Genomic DNA, 18759 nt, shown 5'->3' on the forward strand with positions numbered 1-18759 from the left:
TGGGATTGGCATGGATTTTTGAATCCTCAAAACCCACTCCCAGTGGCACACCTCCTCCAACAAGGCCACACCTCCTAATCCTTCTCAAACAGTTTCACCAACTGGGAACCAAGTATCCAAATATATAAGCCTATAGGGGTCATTCTAATTCAAAGCACTATGGTATTCATGTACCTCAATGCACATGGGGTCTTGGTTGCTAGGTGCATTATTTGGAGTGCATGTGTAGGTAAGGGTCTCTGGCTGCCAAATGCATTATTAGAAGTTTGTATAGCCCAAACCATGTGGAGTCCTGGGTTAATAAGCTTTCCCCTATGCTTGTCTGCCTTACTTGGACTGTGTTGCCTTATATAAAACTGAGCAAACCAGAGCTGTTGGAAACATAACATAAGTAAGTTGCTTGTACCTGTAATCCTGGAATTGGGAGGCTGAGGCAAGAAAATCACAGTGAGTTCTAGGCAAGCCTGAGCTTCAGAGTGAGACCATCTCAAAAAAAAAAAAAAAGCTTGGGTCATGGTGGTGCACACCTATAATCCCACACTTGGCAAGTGGAGGCAGGGAGCATCAAAAGGCATCTTTGAGTACATATTAAGCTCAGGCCAGCCTGGGCTACAGATCTCCAAACTAACCAACCAATCAAACGAAATCATTTATTCTGGGCCTAGCAATAAACACCAACATCCCATCCTCTCAGAAGGCTAAGCCAAATTCTTAGGTATAGCCTAAGTATTTGGAGATCCTTCCCCCCAAAATAAAAAGGGTCTGGAGAAAAGAGTGAATGGTTAAGAGTACTTACTGCTCTTGCAGGGGACCCAAATTCAGTTCCCAGCACCCACATCAGGCAGCTCACTACCTCCTGTAACTCCAGCTCCAGGGAATTTAACAACCTCTCCTGGCATGTGAGAGAGGGTACCTTCACATGCACATTCAGTCAGGTGTGGTGGTGCATGCCTTTAATCCAGCATTTGGGTGGGATAGACAGATGGATTGTGATGCCTGGTCTACACGGCCAATTCCAGGGTTATATAATAAGATCCTCTTTTTTAAAAAAAAAAAAAATTATGTTGAATGGTAGAACATTTACTTAGTGTGCTAAAGGCTCTATTTTCAATGCCCAGTCTAACAAACAGAATCTATAGTTACTCTTTTTATTTTTGAGGCAGGCTATCACTAAGTTGCCCAGAGTGGCTTTGAACTCAGTCTTCAGTCGAGGAAGGCATTTTATTGACTTGTGATCTTTTTGAGTTGCTGGAATTCTGGTCCTGTTTTTAATAGTCCTTTAAAAGAGCAGCTGCTCTCAATTACAAACGCAGGGGGTTGTGCCTAAATGGACCTCACTGGTGGCGACGACCAGTGCCTGTGATAGTCCGAGAGAAAGTCTTTCCTGCAACCTCCGCTGCCTCAACAGATAGAACCCATTAGCTCCTGCTGAGGTCGGCACCCACAGGAATGGAGTATAAGATGGACTTGTGAGTTCGTGAGGAATTGTAGGTAGAAATAATGAATACTGCCAAAGAGGTATGTCTGGGGGTGGGGAGCCGAAAGAAGGTGAAAGACAAATCCTGGAGGACTTTGCCAAAGCCTATCCTAGCACTTAAAGACATAGCTCCTCAGAGATGCTGCGGTCCTGTAAGAACATGTGAAACAATTTTTACAAATGAAAAATTACTTGTCGGTGTATTTGAAAAAAATCATTACACTGGTTTGTTAGAAGTCACATTGTCTTTTATGGAAGGAATACAATGAAATGAACCCAGTCCTGAGGCTAGCCTAGGCAGTTAGAAAACATGGCGGCTTCATTCCCTGTAGCAATTTCTGCCACTCTGAGATGGCCTTTCACATCGTCAGTGGAGCCTGATACCTTTGTGTTATTTGGACAGGAAGTACAATGACTCTCTCCCCGACCCCGCCATTGATTTGCAAAGTACTTCGTGTAACAAAATTCAAGGTGGATGACTGGCAGGCATGATTTGGGGAATACTTTCTTCTCTATGTGCCTCTCACAGGGTGGGAGTGTAGAGAAGAGGGAACCTAAATAAAACAATAAAACAAAATATGCCACCACAAAGAAACATGTATTACAACAAATGTTGGAATCCAGAGCTGGTTTTTTTTTTGTTGTTGTTGTTGTTTTTCCCCGAGACAGAGTTTCTCTGTGTAGTTTTGGTGCCTGTCCTGGATCTCGCTCTGTAGACCAGGCTGGCCTCAAACTCACAGAGATCCGCCTGCCTCAGCCCCCCCAGGTGCTGGGATTAAAGGCGTGCGCCACCGCCAGGCATCACAGCTGGGTTTTAATTTGCTACTTTCTATCTACATAACCTTGGGAAAATTGGATTACTTCTCCATGCATCTGCTATCCAGTCTGTAAAATGGGACCACTAATGCTGGGTTTTGCAGTTTTATCTGAAAATAGTGGGGTAGAATCTAAAAACATTCCAGAAGGAACCAGGATAAGAAAGTACAAGGTTAAGTGACCTGGAATAATAATCTTCAACCTAACTGGAAGAGTAAGAGAGCAAAAAGTGATAATAATTCTTACTGTGACGTCGAATGTTGGCATGAGGTGTTTGATTGTTAGGTACTGAAGCAGTAGCTGGCCAAATTAGCAACTGTGCAAATCTTCATTGATGCGTGGTGTGTTTACTGGGGATCAATGGAAGAGATTTGGATAATGGGTTCCCATGGGCTGGCTCTGGATTGTGCCTCACAGTATGAAGGCTTCAGCTGCCTCAGTGTCTCAAAAGGCTTCCTTCCCAGTAGTGACTTAGGGTGTGGCCTAGGGTGGCGTTGAAAGGCTCCCCTGGCCAGGACACACACTGCAGAAAGCTGCCCTCTGCCTTGCAGATTGACGACAAGCAGCTTCGGGGCTATTTATCTGAGCTCCGCCCCGTGACAATAGTGTTTGTGAACTTGATGTTTAAAGAGCAAGACAAAGCGGAAGTCATAGGCTCGGCCATCCAAGCTGCCTGTGTGCATATCACTTCTGTCTTGAAGGTCTTCCGAGGCCAGATTAATAAGGTCTTCATGTTTGATAAGGTAAGTATGAACTACAGACAGGATGGGAAACCTAGCAGTAGTGTGAAGTCAGCACGTAAGGCCAAGGACACTGGCCGGGTGGAGAGAACAGAATTTAATCTAGGATGCCAGACTTCCTAACAGCGTGTACATGGCCAGCATGCCAGGCGCTCTTCTCAACATTTTACCTACACTAACTAATTTAAGCCTGTGATTACTCTGTTTTATTGTTGCTTTTTTAAGACTGGGTCTCACCGTGCAACTCTGACCCTTCTGGAACTCACTATGTAGACCAGACTGGCCTTGAACCCAGAGATCTGCCTGCCTCTGCCTCCTGCGTTCCAGGACTAAAAGTGTATGCCATGATGCCTGGCTACACTTTAAAAAAAAAATTGAATCATATTTTATTTTATTTTATGAGCATGTGTGTATGAGCATATGTGTGCCAAGGTCTGCATGTGGAGTTCAGAGAACAATTTCCAGGAGTTACTTTTCTTCCACCATGTTGCTCTGCCTTTGCTCGCTGAGCCGTCTTTTTAAAACATTTTAAAATTAATTTTTATTTTATGTATATGAGTATTTTTCCTGCATGGGTCTCTGTACATCACGTGCTCACACGGTGCCCAGAGAAGTTAGAGAGAGAGCATCATAGCCACTGGAACTGGAGATGATGAATAAGAGCTACTATGTGGGTGCTGAGAACTGAACCCAGGTCCTCTGTAAGGGCTAAGTCACCTCTCTAGATAAGCGCGCGCACACACACACACACACACACACACACACACACACACACACACACACACACCCCTATGGGCTTTTTTAAAAGACAGAACCTCACTGTGTTCTAGGCTGTCCTGGAACTCACTGTGTAGGCCAGGCTTTTCTGGAACTCACAGAGACCTGTCTGCCTCTGCCTCCCAGTGCTAAGACTAAAGATGGGCATGTCCTAAGTCATCTTGACGGGTTCTGTCCCCGAGCTGGTGCCTTTTCCTCCACTCTGCTGTGCCTCTTGGGCTCAATGTCCCGCTTCAAAGTCCAAGGCCTGGTCCACAGGAAAGAGAACCACGAGTGCACACGAATTAGCTGAATTAGTTCAGCAGGAATGACGATCTCTGGAGCAAGTCCTTCACAAAGGCAGGCGCTACACTTCCGATGGCACCCTAGAAGTTACCCCGTTTACCAAGCGTAGGACAGATGTGGTAGAAACCAGGATGAACCTGATTCAGACAGGGAAGATTGCTGCGACACTTCCTGGTTATGGCATCAGCTGAGGCAGACTAAAGCTGTGCTTGCTGCCTCTCACTTACAGGGGTGCTCCTTCCTCTGTGTCTTCGGTTTCCCCGGGGAAAAGGTACCTGATGAAATCACTCACGCCTTGGAAAGTGCTGTGGATATATTTGACTTCTGTTCTCAGGTCCACAAAATCCGGTGAGTGTCGACCCCGATCCCGTCTTACAGGAAGCGGGTGGGGTTACCGGAAGCTGGAGAGAAGGGAAAAATGGATAACTTGGTTCAGCGCCTCACACGTTTTCCCTTCACATCTCTCAGCTGTGTATAACTGAACGTAAAAAAAAATAGAGCTGTTAAAACACAGTCCCCCCAAACCCACTTCCCCAGCCTTACCATGTTTTCTGTGCTCAGCATCTTTTTTGTAAATGCTCATCATTGTTCCCTCTCTCCTACAACTTCCGGCGGCGGCGTCAGGACGGTCTCCATCGGCGTGGCCAGTGGGATCGTCTTCTGTGGGATTGTTGGACACACTGTGAGACATGAGTACACAGGTGTGTAGAGCCGACTTCGTTTCATCTACTTTCAACACCTCCGTGACATTAGGCTTTGTGAGAGAGATCTTTAGAAAAGAAAGTGGGGGGGGGGGCGGAGGAGGGCGGGGAGTCAGATAGGGGCTCGGCCCTCAGAGAGTTGAGTCTTTCCAAGCGAAGCAAAGCCGTGTTGCTTTGCCCACTGATAATGCCAGGTCTGCAGCGTGTGTGTGTTTCTGGTGCCGTGGCTGAGCATAAGAAGTCTGAAGTCAGTCAGGGGTTCGAGGATTGGCTCAGCCATTTTGAGCACTTGTTGCTTTTCCAGAGGAACTGGGTTCCTTTCCCAGCACCCACCTAGTGGATCCCAACCATCTATTAACTCCAGTCCCAGCAGGCCTGGCCCCAGAAGCCCCAATAGCCGGGTCTGGTTACTCACTGAATGATTTCATCATCAAAGAGGTGAAGGGCCATAAAGCAAGACAGGGCTTTATTCGGTGTGGCCACACCAGGAGGAACAGGGGAGCTGGCATCTGACCCTGTCTTCAAGGTGGTGATAGATCCAGGAGTATACAGAAGAGGGAACTAGACCCAGGGGCCAAGAACTACATGAAGCCAGAACTGGCCACACTGTGGTGTGTCCGTTGGTCTCTCAGGAAATGGTTACTGCTAGATCCCTATCCTGAGACAATTGCCTACAGGGATCGACATTCCTGACATTTGAGATAAATAGAGAAGGGGAGATGACTCAGAGAAAGTTATGCCATTACAGGGAACAGTGTGTTAGAAATAGTTTTGTCCTCATTACAAAATACCTTGGAAAACAGCTTGAGGGAGACATTGTGGTTCGGATGTGAAATGTCCCCGCAGGCTCTGTTCTCCAACGCTTGTTCTCCAGCTAGTGATGCTGTTTTGGAAAGCTGTGGAACCTTTGGGACTATGGCCTACCTACCAGAAATGGGCCACTAGAGGCTCAAGGCCAGCAACAGAGTGATACCACCTCTCCAAAACAAAATCATGGCTAGATGTGGTGGTGCACGCCTTTAATCCCAGCGCTAGGGGGGCAGAGGCAGGTGAATCTCTGAGTTCCAGGTCACCTGGTCTACACAGTGAGCTCCAGATGAGCCAGATTACACAGAGAGACTCTGTTTAAAACAAGTGAACAACACACACATGCACACACACACACACACACACACACAGAATTACCAAATGATGTTTCTTTTAGCAGACATACACTATTTTAAGGAGCAGGCCGCTTATCAGTGGTTCTCAATCTGTGGATTGTGACCCCCAGGGTCACATATTAGATATTTACATTATGTTTCATAACAGTTTCAAAATTACAGTTATGAAGTAGTAATATAATAATTGTATGGTTGGGGATCAGCACAGCATAAGGAACTGTATTAAAGGGTCGCAGCGTCAGGAAGGGTGAGAACCACTGACCTAGACCAACACATGCGTGTCCACTTCATCACAGAAGATAAGCTACATCTTAGCCAAGAGCCCTCAGGCCTGTGGCTGTCCTTACGAACACCTCGTTACATTTAAGGCCTTTCTATCCCGAAACAGACCATCCTCTTGGTCTCGCAGGTAAGAAACTTTGCAACTGGCTGAGCTAACTGTTGCAGATTGTTTGAAATAGGTACTGGCCAGCTGAAGGCTAAACTCATGTGTCATTCATGACAGACAGAAGAAACAGGGAAAAAGCCTTTGGGGGGTCTCCTCGGGTCACGTGCAGTTTAACAGCTTTTGTTTTTTTTTCTCCTCCTTTGACTTGCTCCTTCCTGTCATAGTCATTGGTCAGAAGGTCAATATTGCTGCCAGGATGATGATGTATTACCCGGGCATCGTGACCTGCGACTCTGTCACTTACGATGGCAGCAACCTACCAGCCTACTTTTTTAAAGAGCTTCCAAAGAAAGTCATGAAAGGTGTTGCAGATGCTGGACCAGTGTATCAGTGTTTGGGCCTTAACGAGAAAGTGTGAGTGTGGGCATTTGCTAGGAAAGGGGAGATTTGATAGCAAAGGATTGGTCCCCCATTTGAGATTCCGAACCATTTCACGAAGCTGAAATCTATACCTTCCCAGACCTGGGTGCAGACTCTAGCCTGCCCTCCTCTTTCTCCATCCTACCAACATAGCGAGATGGAAGAGCTCGTTCTTCACATAGGCCTGAGACTCTGAGGGCGAGGATTCTTCAGCGGCTGTGCAAACAGAACCAAGTCCTGTGATTTCAGTACGTACCAGATGGACCTGGTCACCATTCGGTACCCACTGATTATGTTAACTGTGTGCCCAGAGTCCAGAGGGTTTAAAAAGGGTAAGATACTGGTTGTGGGTCTTTCCTAAAGCCCAGCGTAGATGTGTGGATGTCCCTTTGGGCTTAAAATTGTCCAATAGGTGCTCATCACTTCATGTTAACAGTCAAATTGCTTGCAGTATCATACAAGGGAGCTTTTTCAGCTTCATCCCTTCCTGCACACCCTTAGTGGGAGTGTCCAATGGCGTGTTATCACCACTCTGCCCAAGCCATCTCTAAAATATAGCTCAGGAATTTTCCTCTCCGTGAGGGTGGCTCTGGAATTCTCCATCCCCTAACTAGACCAGGGACCCTTTTCCCCTCTGTCTAAAGCTTCTAGTAGACTGTCTACACAATCTCACAGACTCTTCACTGATTGGTTCTAGAGATGGATCCCAGGGCCTCACACATGCTAAGCACTTGCCCTACTTCCAAATTACACGCCCAGTTCCTATGTCACAATTACTGACTTGCTGCACTTTTTACTCACCACACTGTGAGCACAGTGAGGCTGGATAGTGATTATCTTTTGGTCACTCTTACATCCCAGTGTTTGACACACAGGAGGCCTTAAACAATGATGAATAAGTAAGTGGTGCATGAATGAACAACATGGAAAATGGAGACTGTTACTCCAAGAACAAATTAGAATTTAAGTCTTAATCAGTCAACTAAGGCTGCAGTTCATTCAGAAATTTCTTTCTATTCACTTTGTATTTCTGGGGCTCAGCACCCTGCTTAGTGCTCACAGGTCATGATATGATGTTGATTGACTAAACGAACAGATAATGATCATTTTTAGTGAGCACTTATTAAATATGCATTCTGTCTCAAAAACACTGTTTATTCTTATGTTTAACTATATGATATAGAAAGTTGTCTCCATTTTGTAAATTTAAGTGCTATTAAATGACTCACCAATAGTCATCTCTCTCTAGTAAAGCCAGAGAGCCAAGTTTCAAACTGCCAGAGGAACCCACTTTCACAGGCAACCATAAACCTCAGTGGTACAGAACAGCAAGCATTTCTTTTTGTAATATTGGGGCCTTGTTCATGCTAGGCCTGACCTACATCCCCAATGCAATTAACAGGCTGGGTCTTTTTTTTCCCCAGGAAAATATGGAACGCTATTGAGATTGTCTCAATTGGGCTGATCTCACTGCTTATTCACATGCCTGGGGTTGAGCAGGTGTTTTAGTTGATCCAAAGTGGCATCAGCAGAGACAGTGAGGGCAGCTGGGCTTATAGAACTAGAGCAATTTGGTTCTATGGGCCTCATCCTCCATCAGGCATGTTGTCGCAGTCATAGGTGGAGAACAAGAGGCACTTGGCTCATGCCCGAGCCTCCTTCTCGTGCTCATGTTTGCTGACATCTGATTGGCCAGAGCATTCACAAGTAAAGCCAGAGCAGGAAGTCAGTACCATGCTAGACCACAAAGGGTGCAGGTACAGGTAGGGGTATGGAAGTAGGTCACTACATACAGTCAACTACCACACAAGTGCCAAAGCCTGCACACTCCATGATTTTTCTGTACTATCTCTCCAGGAAAAAAAAAAGTGTAGAGATATAGATATAGCTGTGAATAGGGCTGGGTTCCTGACCTGAAATTTTTACTGTATAAGTTAGCTGTATATTGCATGGGAGAGTCTGATCGGTACCACCAGAGAATATGACACAGTAACAAGGCAGAACAGGTAAGGGACTGATCCAAAGTAAAATACACGTGAAAATGCACATGCACCCTGGCCTGTGTTCAGACACTATCACCACTAGCTATGGGAAGTTGGACAAAATAACTCTGCTCCTCAGTTTACTCATTTGTGAAATGGACATTAGAGCAGTACTTTCCCTCTGCTTTTGGTTTAATTCGTTGTTGTGGGTTATTTCTGGCAGTACTGGGAATTGAACCTGAAACGTCATGTGTGTTGGGCGAATGTTCTCCCACTGGGCTGCAGCCCCAACACAGGAGTCATACATCCTTCTTAATAATGTGTTTTTGTCAGAATTAAAGATACTGGTTTAAAAAAAAAAAAAAGACTGTCCTAAAGTACCTAGAACTGTGTTAGACATGTAGCATGTGCTCAGCAAAGTCAAGCTGTGACTGAACAGTTCACAGAATCTCACCAGGATGTGAGACTCTGCAGCACACCCAAGACTGTTGGGCTCCATTATCCCCCACCCAAGGGCTCTCGGCTGCCAATGCAGGTGTAAGAGTCATGTGCGGACTAGTGTACCCGGTCCTGCGGTAGTAGCTGGTACAGAAGCTGTTTGGAGCCCGTTACACATAGACTTCCTCTTTTCCCCTCTGGGTATTTGCAACCAGGGAGACCAACAGAAAGGCTGAAGAACTAGTCACTTCTGTTCTCAGTGTTTCTGTTTTGAATCTAACTCTTTTCTCTCTTTTTCTTTTTCTCTTTAGTATGTTTGGTATGGCATGTCTCATCTGCAACAGATCTGAGGGTTACCCTTTGCTAGGTAGGTAGTGAGCCTTGATGTGAAACTTTCTTTTTTGAGGGGGAGGGGTAACTAGAGACTAATCCAGGGCCTCATGTATGTTGTACAAGCTCTCCATTCTTAGAACTTCTTTACTGAACTCTAACAAGACATATAGAAAAGGGAGCCGATGAGAAGCATGCATCCTGATGAATTATGACAAAATGAAGATATACTTATCACCCAGGTCAAGAAATAGAAAAAGTAAAGTCAGGGACATGGCACAACGGTTAAAGTATCTGCTATGGAAACATGAGGACCTGAGTTCAAATCCCCAGAACCCACCTAAAAAGTTGGGCATGGTTGCCTGCTTCTGTAACCCTAGAGCTGATGGGGTGGAGACAGATGGATCCCTGGCACTCACTGGCTGGAGAATCTAGCCAGTAGGTGAGCCCTGGGTTCAGTAAGAGATTCTGTCTTGGAGAAAAGTTAGAGAGTGATAATAAAAGATGCCTGCTGTCAACCTCTGGCCTCCATGTCCGTGAGCACACATGAGCCCAGGCCTGTACATCTACACACTGCCCATGTGCACATATATACTCATACAAAAGAAAAAGGGAAATAGCAATGTGTTAGGAATCTTCACTGCCTTCCTGCTTCCTCCCTCCCCACCTCTCCCTGTCCCAGAGCTTCTAACATTCTGGCTTATTTTTTGCTTATCTAAAAACTTACATAAAGCTGGGCATGGGGACATGCAGCTTGAATTCCTGTACTCAAGAGGCAGAGACAAATAGATCCCTGTGAGTTTATGGTCAGCCTGGTTTATGTAAGAACTCCAGGTCAGCGAGGGCTGCATAGTGAGACCTTGTCTAAATAAACAAGTAACTTAAATCCAGCCTGATGACTGCCCCACTATTCAGGAGGCTGAGGTAGGAGCATCTCTTGATCCCAGGAGTTTAGGGCCACCCTGGGCAACATACAAAGGCCTCATCTCTTAATTTATGCTCATGGAACCATACTTTTAAAAAATGATTTAATAGTGCCCGTGCAAAAGGAGGGAGGAGAGGATTGGACATGCAAGAGATGCGGGACATGCCAACATGGCCAGGGCTTCTGTTGTGGGAAAGGGGGAGAAGAAAAGAACAGAGCTGGAGCAGGGGTAGAGGAGGGAAGTGGGGAGGCACTGTGTCTGCACTTTCCACTCCCAGGAACCACCTCTGTGTAGCTAGAGTTTTCCTGCCTTGCCCACAGTCAGGACAAATCTTTGTCACCCGCCAGTCCCACAGCCGCTCAGACCCAACCAAGTAAACACAGAGACTTATATTGCATACAAACTGTATGGCCGTGGCAGGCTTCTTGCTAACTGTTCTTATATCTTAAATTAATCCATTTCCATAAATCTATACCTTGCCACGTGGCTGGTGGCTTACCGGCGTCTTCACATGCTGCTGGTCATGGCGGTGGCTGGCAGTGTCTCTCTGCCTCAGCCTTCTGCTTCCCAGAATTCTCCTCTCTCCTTGTCCCACCTACTTCCTGCCTGGCCACTGGCCAATCAGTGTTTTATTTACTGACCAATCAGAGCAATTTGACATACAGACCATCCCACAGCACCTCTGTGGCTGGCTCTCCACCTTTATGGTGACCCACTAAGAGTCTTATTCAGCCTCTGGCCCTTCTGCCTCTTTTTTTTTTCTTTAATCTTGACCCCCCCTCCCCCGCATGCTTATGGTCTAACCACCCTGCCTTACTGAGGACACCCCTCTGCCTTCCCTGTTTCTCCCCTCCTCGGACAGCACCTTTCCCTCCACTGGGACAGAATCTGATTCTCCTCCCTCCCCCTTTGAAAAAAACAAAAGAAAAATAAAGCACCAACTCCCCAGGAAGGGCCTGCAGGAGAAGAGCACAGGACGGTCAGGGAAAAGGTTCACAAGACCCTGGGAAGAAAGCCTGGCTTAAAGGTTGAGGACAGCATCTCCTGACACCCCGGTCACTGGTCAGGGGACTTCGGCACTACTGAGGAGCTCATACTTGTAGGGTCAGCTGGTAGGGCGATGAGGGGCGTGGGCGAAATAGTGAGAAGTTGAATTCTGCATCCCTATACCTAGTTCTTGCCTGGCATGTGGGCACAAAAACACAACATGTACACACATGAAAATACCTATGTGTACCTTTGGCTTTTCCCCAGCATACTCTTTGTTCTGACAATATCACTCGTATGTCTACATGTATGCACACATATGTATACATTCACACATATTAGACAATGCATATGCATGCTTGTTTTTCTTTGTGTTTGGTGGTGGTTTGAGATGGCGTCCTATACTCTGGCAGTCTTCTACTCAACAGTGTGTTATGACATGTATACATGTGGTTGGCTGTTTCTAGAAATAATTTTTGGTTATTATATTTCATGCCATTCTATAAAATGCATCATTCATTTTTCCTGGTATATAGGATTTGGGTTATTTCCATGTTCTTACAGACAATATTGCCATAAGTACTCTTATGTAAGTCTTTTTTTATACACATTTTATAATAGAAGACGATTCCTGTAATCCCAGCTCTCAGGAGGCTGAGGCAAGAACATTGCCAGAGTACAGGACACCATCTCAAAGCACCAACACAACCAAACAACAACATGATAAATAAGCATGAATATGAATGCTTGTTTAGTATGTGTGTAAACGTATACATGTGCATATATGTATATATATTAGTGATCTTGTCAGAACAAAGAGTGTAATTTTAATAGACGATACCATTGTCCTTCATCTTTGCGACTTGGAAATTCTGTGGGGTATAAGTGGTCCCTTGGTGTAGTTTCCACTCATTATTGCTCTGATGTGGTGAGCTCCTTTTTGCCTTTTATCCATCTTTTCATAAAACAATTATATAAATCTCTCTGTTGTTCACTTGGGCCTGGTTTTTTTTTTCTTTTTTTGAGACAGGGTCTATTGGTGTATTTTTCTTGTTGACAGTTATCAAGACAGAGTCCTCACAACCCAAGATGGCTCTAGATTAGCTATATGCCCGAGGACAACCTTGAACCTCTGACCCTCTGGTCTCCACCTCCAGAGTAATGGTATTCCAAGCCTGTGCCACCACACTAGGTTTCTCTTTCTCTTTAAATATGGAACCCCTCACAGATTTGTATGGTATCTGTTTATCTCTATATTATTCCATTGTCAGTTGTATGCTTTGCCAAAGCAAGCACTGCCCTAATATTTAATGAGCAGAATTCTTAACTGTAATGGATTTCAATTTATCAGTCTTTTGTTTTACGCCCGTGTTTCTCTGTGCTATTTAAGAAATCTTTCCTCATATGTTTTGAAAGTATTTCTTAGCTTTTCTTCCAGAAATTGTTTTACCATTTATATTTAAGTGTAAGGCTTAGAGATCTAGCGTGGTAGGAGAGTGTGTGCCTCACATGCACACAGTTCAGTCCCCTGCCACCCACAAATACACTTTCATCTACAATTTAGGCAGAAGTGATGTAGTCTTGGTGACAAGGACCCTGTCAAAGCTAACTCAAGTTGGAGAGGGAAGTAGATCTAAATGAGGCAGTAATGTACTTGGGAAAGAGGAGACTTAGTGTAGCCTGAATACAGATTCAGAAGACAGTTATTTGGAGCAGCCATTGCTGATCCCTTCTGTTAGATTTAACATCCCTGGAAGACATATCTAAAGTTAAATCCTAGTCACAACTGTGTCAGGACCATTAAGAGGAGACTGTCCGTTCCTTTGGAGGAATGTTAGGCTGGAATCTTAGTGTCTGCAAAGCCTGAAGGAAGTCAATATTTCTGAGCTGTACAGCAGCAGTTGGCCCAACAGAAATCCCCCACCTCGAGCTTGAAGCAGTTATGCCTGGTAGACCCAGACTCTCCGCACTCAAAGCCCCAGAGGAGGGAGAGTGCTCACGCTCACCCTCCCATAAAACCCTGTTTTCCATTCCAAGAAGTGATTGTAGCACTGATTAGCCCTTTCCCCTAGATGGACAGTAATCTTATAGCACATGGGATGATCTGCACATTCCTCAGTCTGCTCCAGCTGATGGACCTGTCACTTTAGGCCATATTCCACAGGAATGGGTAAAAATCAGGTTCACAGACTTTCCCTTCAAGTTACATCCAAAGACAAATTGTAGGAGGGCAACAGTATTAGAAATGTTCTTTGATAAGCATTCTTGTCCCCCCAAAAAACTGTGACAGAAGGCAATAAAATTACCCAGAAAAACAATAAATATTAGGGTAAAAAATGTATACAGTTGTTGTAGCAGGATTTTGTTTACTGTTTTTGGTTTTTTGGAGACAGGGTCTCATGTTGCCCAAGCTGGCCTTGAACTTGCTATGTGGCCAAGGCTACTCTTTAGCTCCTAATTCTCCTACCTCACCTCCCAAGTGCTGGAATTACAAGTAGGCATGAGCAAGTCCTGCCAGAGATTTGTTTAGAAACATGATGCATATATTTAAAAATAAGTTGATTTAAAATTCATTTTAGAAGCCAGGCAGTGGTGGCACACACCTTTAAATCCCAGTATTGGGGAGGAAGCGGCAGGTGAATCTCTGAGTTTGAGGCCAGCCTGGTCTACAGGGCAAGTTCCAGGATGGTCAGGGCTGTTATACAGAGAAAAAGGAAAACAAAACAAAACCACCAAAAACTGTCATTTTAGCATCCAATGAAAGACAGTGTTCCATATAACCAGAACCAAGAAAGCTAGAGGATTTTACTACATGAACCTTTGACACCAATCTTCCAAGTGAGCCCCAAGTCTCACAAGATCGCTCACAGCTCACATCCCTGAAGTTCAGATGCATTTTCACATAGGGTATGTTTCCCTGGAGAGGCAATAGAATCTGTAGAGTGGTTTCTGTTAAACAACACCCAGAACCTTACATTGCCAGGTGAAATACATACCTTCCTTTTCTAGAATGCTTCTCCCGGAACTTATGAGCCTGTTTCAGCAGAGACATTAGATAACACCTGAACATGTGGGTGATCTACCCACAGCTAACAAAACTGGGGCCCCCTTAATCGTCTGTCCAGCAAAGAAACTAGAAATGACCCAATATGAGCCCCAGTTCTTTGTACAGAAATTGCTCGTTGCTATGAAAGCCCAATTCTTGCAGCTCCTTCGTGTTCACTCAGGGTTCGGAGACCGTGGGCTGAGAATCGGGTTTCAGCCTGGGCCTCCTACTGCATACATTTTAAGGCATCCAAGAAAAAAAAAGTGATAGGGTTGACACCCAGGACAGTTTTTATATTGGTCTTTTTCCTCCTACATTTTCCATATTTTCTACAGGGAGCATGTGCTAGTTGTATAATCAGTCTGTTAAAGAAAACAGAAAAATAAGATCTATTTTTAGGGTTAGAGAGCCTTGGTTCAATTTCTAGTTGTATAATCTATCCAAAACTCGATTTTTATACAGTACAATTAAATGGAATTGCAGTGAGTTTATGAATACTGTCTCTTGATAAAAGATATGTTACAATGGAAAAGCATTTGCCTGGCATTCTGAGGTTCTGGGTTCCATCCCTGGCCTGGTGGTGGGGGGTGGGGGGGACAAAAGAGCTTTTCTTCACAGCTTGTAGTAACCAAATAAACTTTCAAAATCACCTTGCTAACTAAAGCTTTAGAAAGATTTTTTAAAATGTTAAGAATCCATAGAGCTTTAAGAAATTCCACGAACAAGTCAGGTCGGGTATAGTGGCCCAGGCCTGTAATCCCAGCCCTTGGGAGGCGGAAGCAGGAGGTGCAGGGCTTCAAGTTCATCTCAGCCGCATAGCAACGTTGACGCCAGCCAGCCTTGAGAGGAAAAATGAGAGACAAAACAAAGCCACAAAGAAGTCCCATGTGCGATGGCGTGGTCATTCCAAAGACATTCATTCTTAGAAGGGGTATCACTGTGTGCCTTTTAAAGTCTATTTCTAAACTATTTTCTGTTGATGGGTTTGCTCCTTTAAAAAACTAAACACCAGGACGTGTTAGGGAGATCGACTACTTCACGTCCGCTATGGAGGACTTTCTGATAAGGAGCTGCAGCCGAGTCCTCATGTTTGAAGGATTACCAGGGTATGGAAAAAGCCAGATACTTATGAAAATCAAGTGCCTGGCCTCCGAGCCTGAGAACCACAGGTAAGTGTGTCTTAAAATTGTGTTTCTTGTGACCTCGGAAATATTGGCATCCTTAAAAGAATTTCCCTTTATTTTGGTGTCTTCTCCTGTCTATAACTTGCCTTCGGTGAACTCGATAACTACAGTTGGGGAATCATGACCCTGGTAGCTGAATAGGTGACTAGTGAGAAAAGTTTCAAACCAAGAGGAAGAGAAAAGAGGCTGATTTCTGAAAAAATCTCAAGTTAATATTAGGGCAAGTTTGGGGACTTGGAAACGTCCTGCTTAACCCCAGTGTCTAGGTAGATTGTGACATCTAGCAGAGATGTGGCAACCACATTTGGCGTCTGTCTGGGGAACCCGGTAGGGGGCTGCTGCTTTAAGCCCTTTAGTTTTGAGAATGGGGCTAAAGAATGCTGGGCCCCTAGACTTTCGATGTGGAGGGCAGAGCTTCTGTGAGTACTTTCTCCATACTGTGTTTTCAACCAAGAAGTGCCGGAAGGACCCTCTCTGGGATGAGCTGTCTGCCACTCTGGGGGACTAGATTGCACAGTCATGTGGACCAAGACCGTGACAACAGTGTCTCGTGTCTTCCCCTCATAACCTAAAGGGGATATAATCTCTCTATAATGTCAGGCCTAAGAAGAGCCGGTTTCAAAAGGGGATAATTACAGCAAGAAACACTGAGTCATTACACTGCTTACTAAATGCCCACTATGCTTCAAGAACTGCTAGGTGCTGTATTGGTTAGCAGGCTACTGGAACCAAGCACACAACGCAGAAAGGCTAAGAGCCCAGTCCAGGCGTCGTCGGGGTCAGCACCCTCACAGGACTAAGAAAACTCCCTCCTGTTCTTTTCTAGCTTCTGGTGCAAGTGTTTGGCACATCGGCTTGAAGAGACACACCACCTAAATTTCTACCTTCACACAGCATTTCCCTGTGTGTTTTCTTTGTATACATAGCTACTTATTATACGTATGTATTACTTATAGGCAGGGGTTCATGTAGCCCAGGCCGGCCTTGAACTCCTGATCCTCTTAGCCCCACCTCCCGAATGCTGAGATTCCAGGCATGTACCACCACACCCAGCTCAAATTACAGTCGCATCTTAATTGACTCTCTGCAATCACACTGTTCCCACACAAGGCCGCATTCTGCGGTAGTTGGAACACATGAATTTTGGAGACCACCAGTCAGCTCCCAGTGTGTCAGTGCCCCGAGTAGGAGTGCCCTATGATCCCTCCTCTCAAGGAGCTTGGAAGAGGAGATGACAAGAGAGACTGTGGGGAGGGCAGTGGCAGAGGTATGCAGTGGAATATTGCAGACACGCAAAGACGAGGTAGGCAGCCTAAATTCAGGCCGCCAGGAAAGTCTTCCAAGAGGCCATTGCAAAAGAGGGGCTGTGATCAGTGCTAACTAATCCCTGGATAGGCAGGAAGCAAAGTCCTAGAGAGGAGACCCAGCCTGGCTTTATAGGGAACTCTCATACTTGGTGGTGGTAGAGGGTAGAAGTCTAGGTAGGAGTGAGTTAGGACAGATTGAGACTCGGTGAGTCTGACCATCACACAAAATAGGCCATGGGAACCCCAGAGAGCATTAAATAGGAAAATGCTGCAAGATCTGCCTTGTTCTGTTCGTTTTGTTCAGGTTTTGGGTTGCTCGGGGTAGTACTAGGGAGCAGACTCCAGGCTTCACACACGCCAGGCCAATGTTGTACCACTGAACTATATCCCCAGCCCTCCCCCACCAAATCTGAACCTCACCCTATCACTGAGGTTCCTGAAGGAGTTGCCTTCAGAAGGCTGAATGACAGCAGGCACTGGAAGTGGCATGCTGTTGTAGGAGGATGGGCACAAGTCTAAGGGAGCCGGGTGCTGGGCAGTGACAGCAGAACTAGGAAGAAGATAACTAGGTGAACATAGTTAACTAGGTGAACATAGTGGAATGATGGAGGGGTTGGGATACTGGAAGCAGAAATAAAGAACAGCTTCCCAGTGGCTCGATAAATCTCCGTCCTTGCAGCTGAGGATGAGAAATCAGAACTTCCCTCAGCCTTTGCTTTTTCCAGGGACTGTATTTAAAATGTTCTCCTGATTCTCGATTGTCTTATGAACAGGGCTATTGCTATTGCACTGACTAAGATCAGCTTCCATCAAAATTTTTATACCATCCAGATATTCATGGCTAATGTACTAGGTCTAGATACTTGTAAACATTACAAAGAACGACAGACCAGTCTTCAAAATAAAGTCAAGATGCTGTTGGATGACAAATTCCACTGTCTTCTTAATGACATCTTCCATGTCCAGGTAACTAGCTTGCATTAGAGTCCAGCGCAAAAAAAAAAAAAAAAAAAACTATGGGCCAAGCATAGCGGCTCCTGCCTGTCTGGTGCTATGTGACTTTATGTGCCTTTAACCTTTGTCTTAGATTAACATTACTGTGATGGAACACCATGACCAAAAGCAAAGCAGGAAGAAAGGGTTTATTTGGCTTACACTTCCAGATCATAGTCCATCATCAAAGGAAGGACAGGAACCTGGAGGCAGGAGCTGATGCAGCGGTCATGCAGGGGTGCTGCTTACTGGATTGTTTCCCGTTCCCCATGGCTTGCTCAGTCTGCTTTTGTTTTGTTTTTCCGAGACAAGGTTTCTCTGTGGAACTCTTGTAGAACCAGGCTGGCCTCGAACTCACAGAGCTCTGCCTGCCTCTGCCTCCAGAGTGCCACCACACCTGTCAGCTTTCTTACAGAACCCAGGACCACTGGCCCAGGAGTAGCCTTCTCTCATTAACCACTAATTAAGAAAATGCCCTATAGGTTGATTGCAGCCAGATCTTAAGGAGGCATTTTCTCAATTGAGGTTCCCGCCTCTCAGATGACTCTAGATTGTGTCAAGTTGACATAAAACTATCCAGCACGCCTTTCCTATCCTTTTCTAGTTGTTTCTGCAGTGTCCAAGAGTAAAGAAAATGTCTCTCCATTCTCCTTGAAGTGCATTTCTATACATTTTTTAAAACAACTTAGTCATCTGGGGCCAGAGAGAGAGCTCGTCTGTTAAAAAGCATATACTGCTGATGCAGAGGACCTGAATTAGCTTCCCAGCATCCACACTGGGCAGCTGACAACCAACCAAC

The 18759-nt window shown here is 45.3% G+C and overlaps 1 protein-coding gene across 5 annotated transcripts in view; it reads left to right on the forward strand.

The window, feature by feature from the left end:
* Window positions 1–18759, forward strand: part of Adcy10 (adenylate cyclase 10) — a 101467-nt gene that overhangs the window by 37073 nt on the left and 45635 nt on the right. For 4 of the 5 annotated variants that reach the window (XM_076547897.1, XM_076547899.1, XM_076547900.1 and 1 more), the window contains exons 9-15: window positions 2845–3036; window positions 4325–4443; window positions 4720–4796; window positions 6572–6761; window positions 9499–9554; window positions 15489–15645; window positions 17741–17933. In XM_076547897.1, coding sequence (XP_076404012.1) covers window positions 2845–3036; window positions 4325–4443; window positions 4720–4796; window positions 6572–6761; window positions 9499–9554; window positions 15489–15645; window positions 17741–17933 — 984 coding nt within the window. Of the gene's footprint in view, window positions 1–2844; window positions 3037–4324; window positions 4444–4719; window positions 4797–6571; window positions 6762–6964; window positions 7016–9498; window positions 9555–15488; window positions 15646–17740; window positions 17934–18759 lie in introns of those variants that run through there. The other variant, XM_042258495.2, reaches the window with a different exon arrangement.

Source organism: Peromyscus maniculatus, chromosome 11 (assembly GCF_049852395.1).
Source record: "Peromyscus maniculatus bairdii isolate BWxNUB_F1_BW_parent chromosome 11, HU_Pman_BW_mat_3.1, whole genome shotgun sequence".
NCBI classification, from domain to species: Eukaryota; Metazoa; Chordata; class Mammalia; order Rodentia; family Cricetidae; genus Peromyscus; species Peromyscus maniculatus.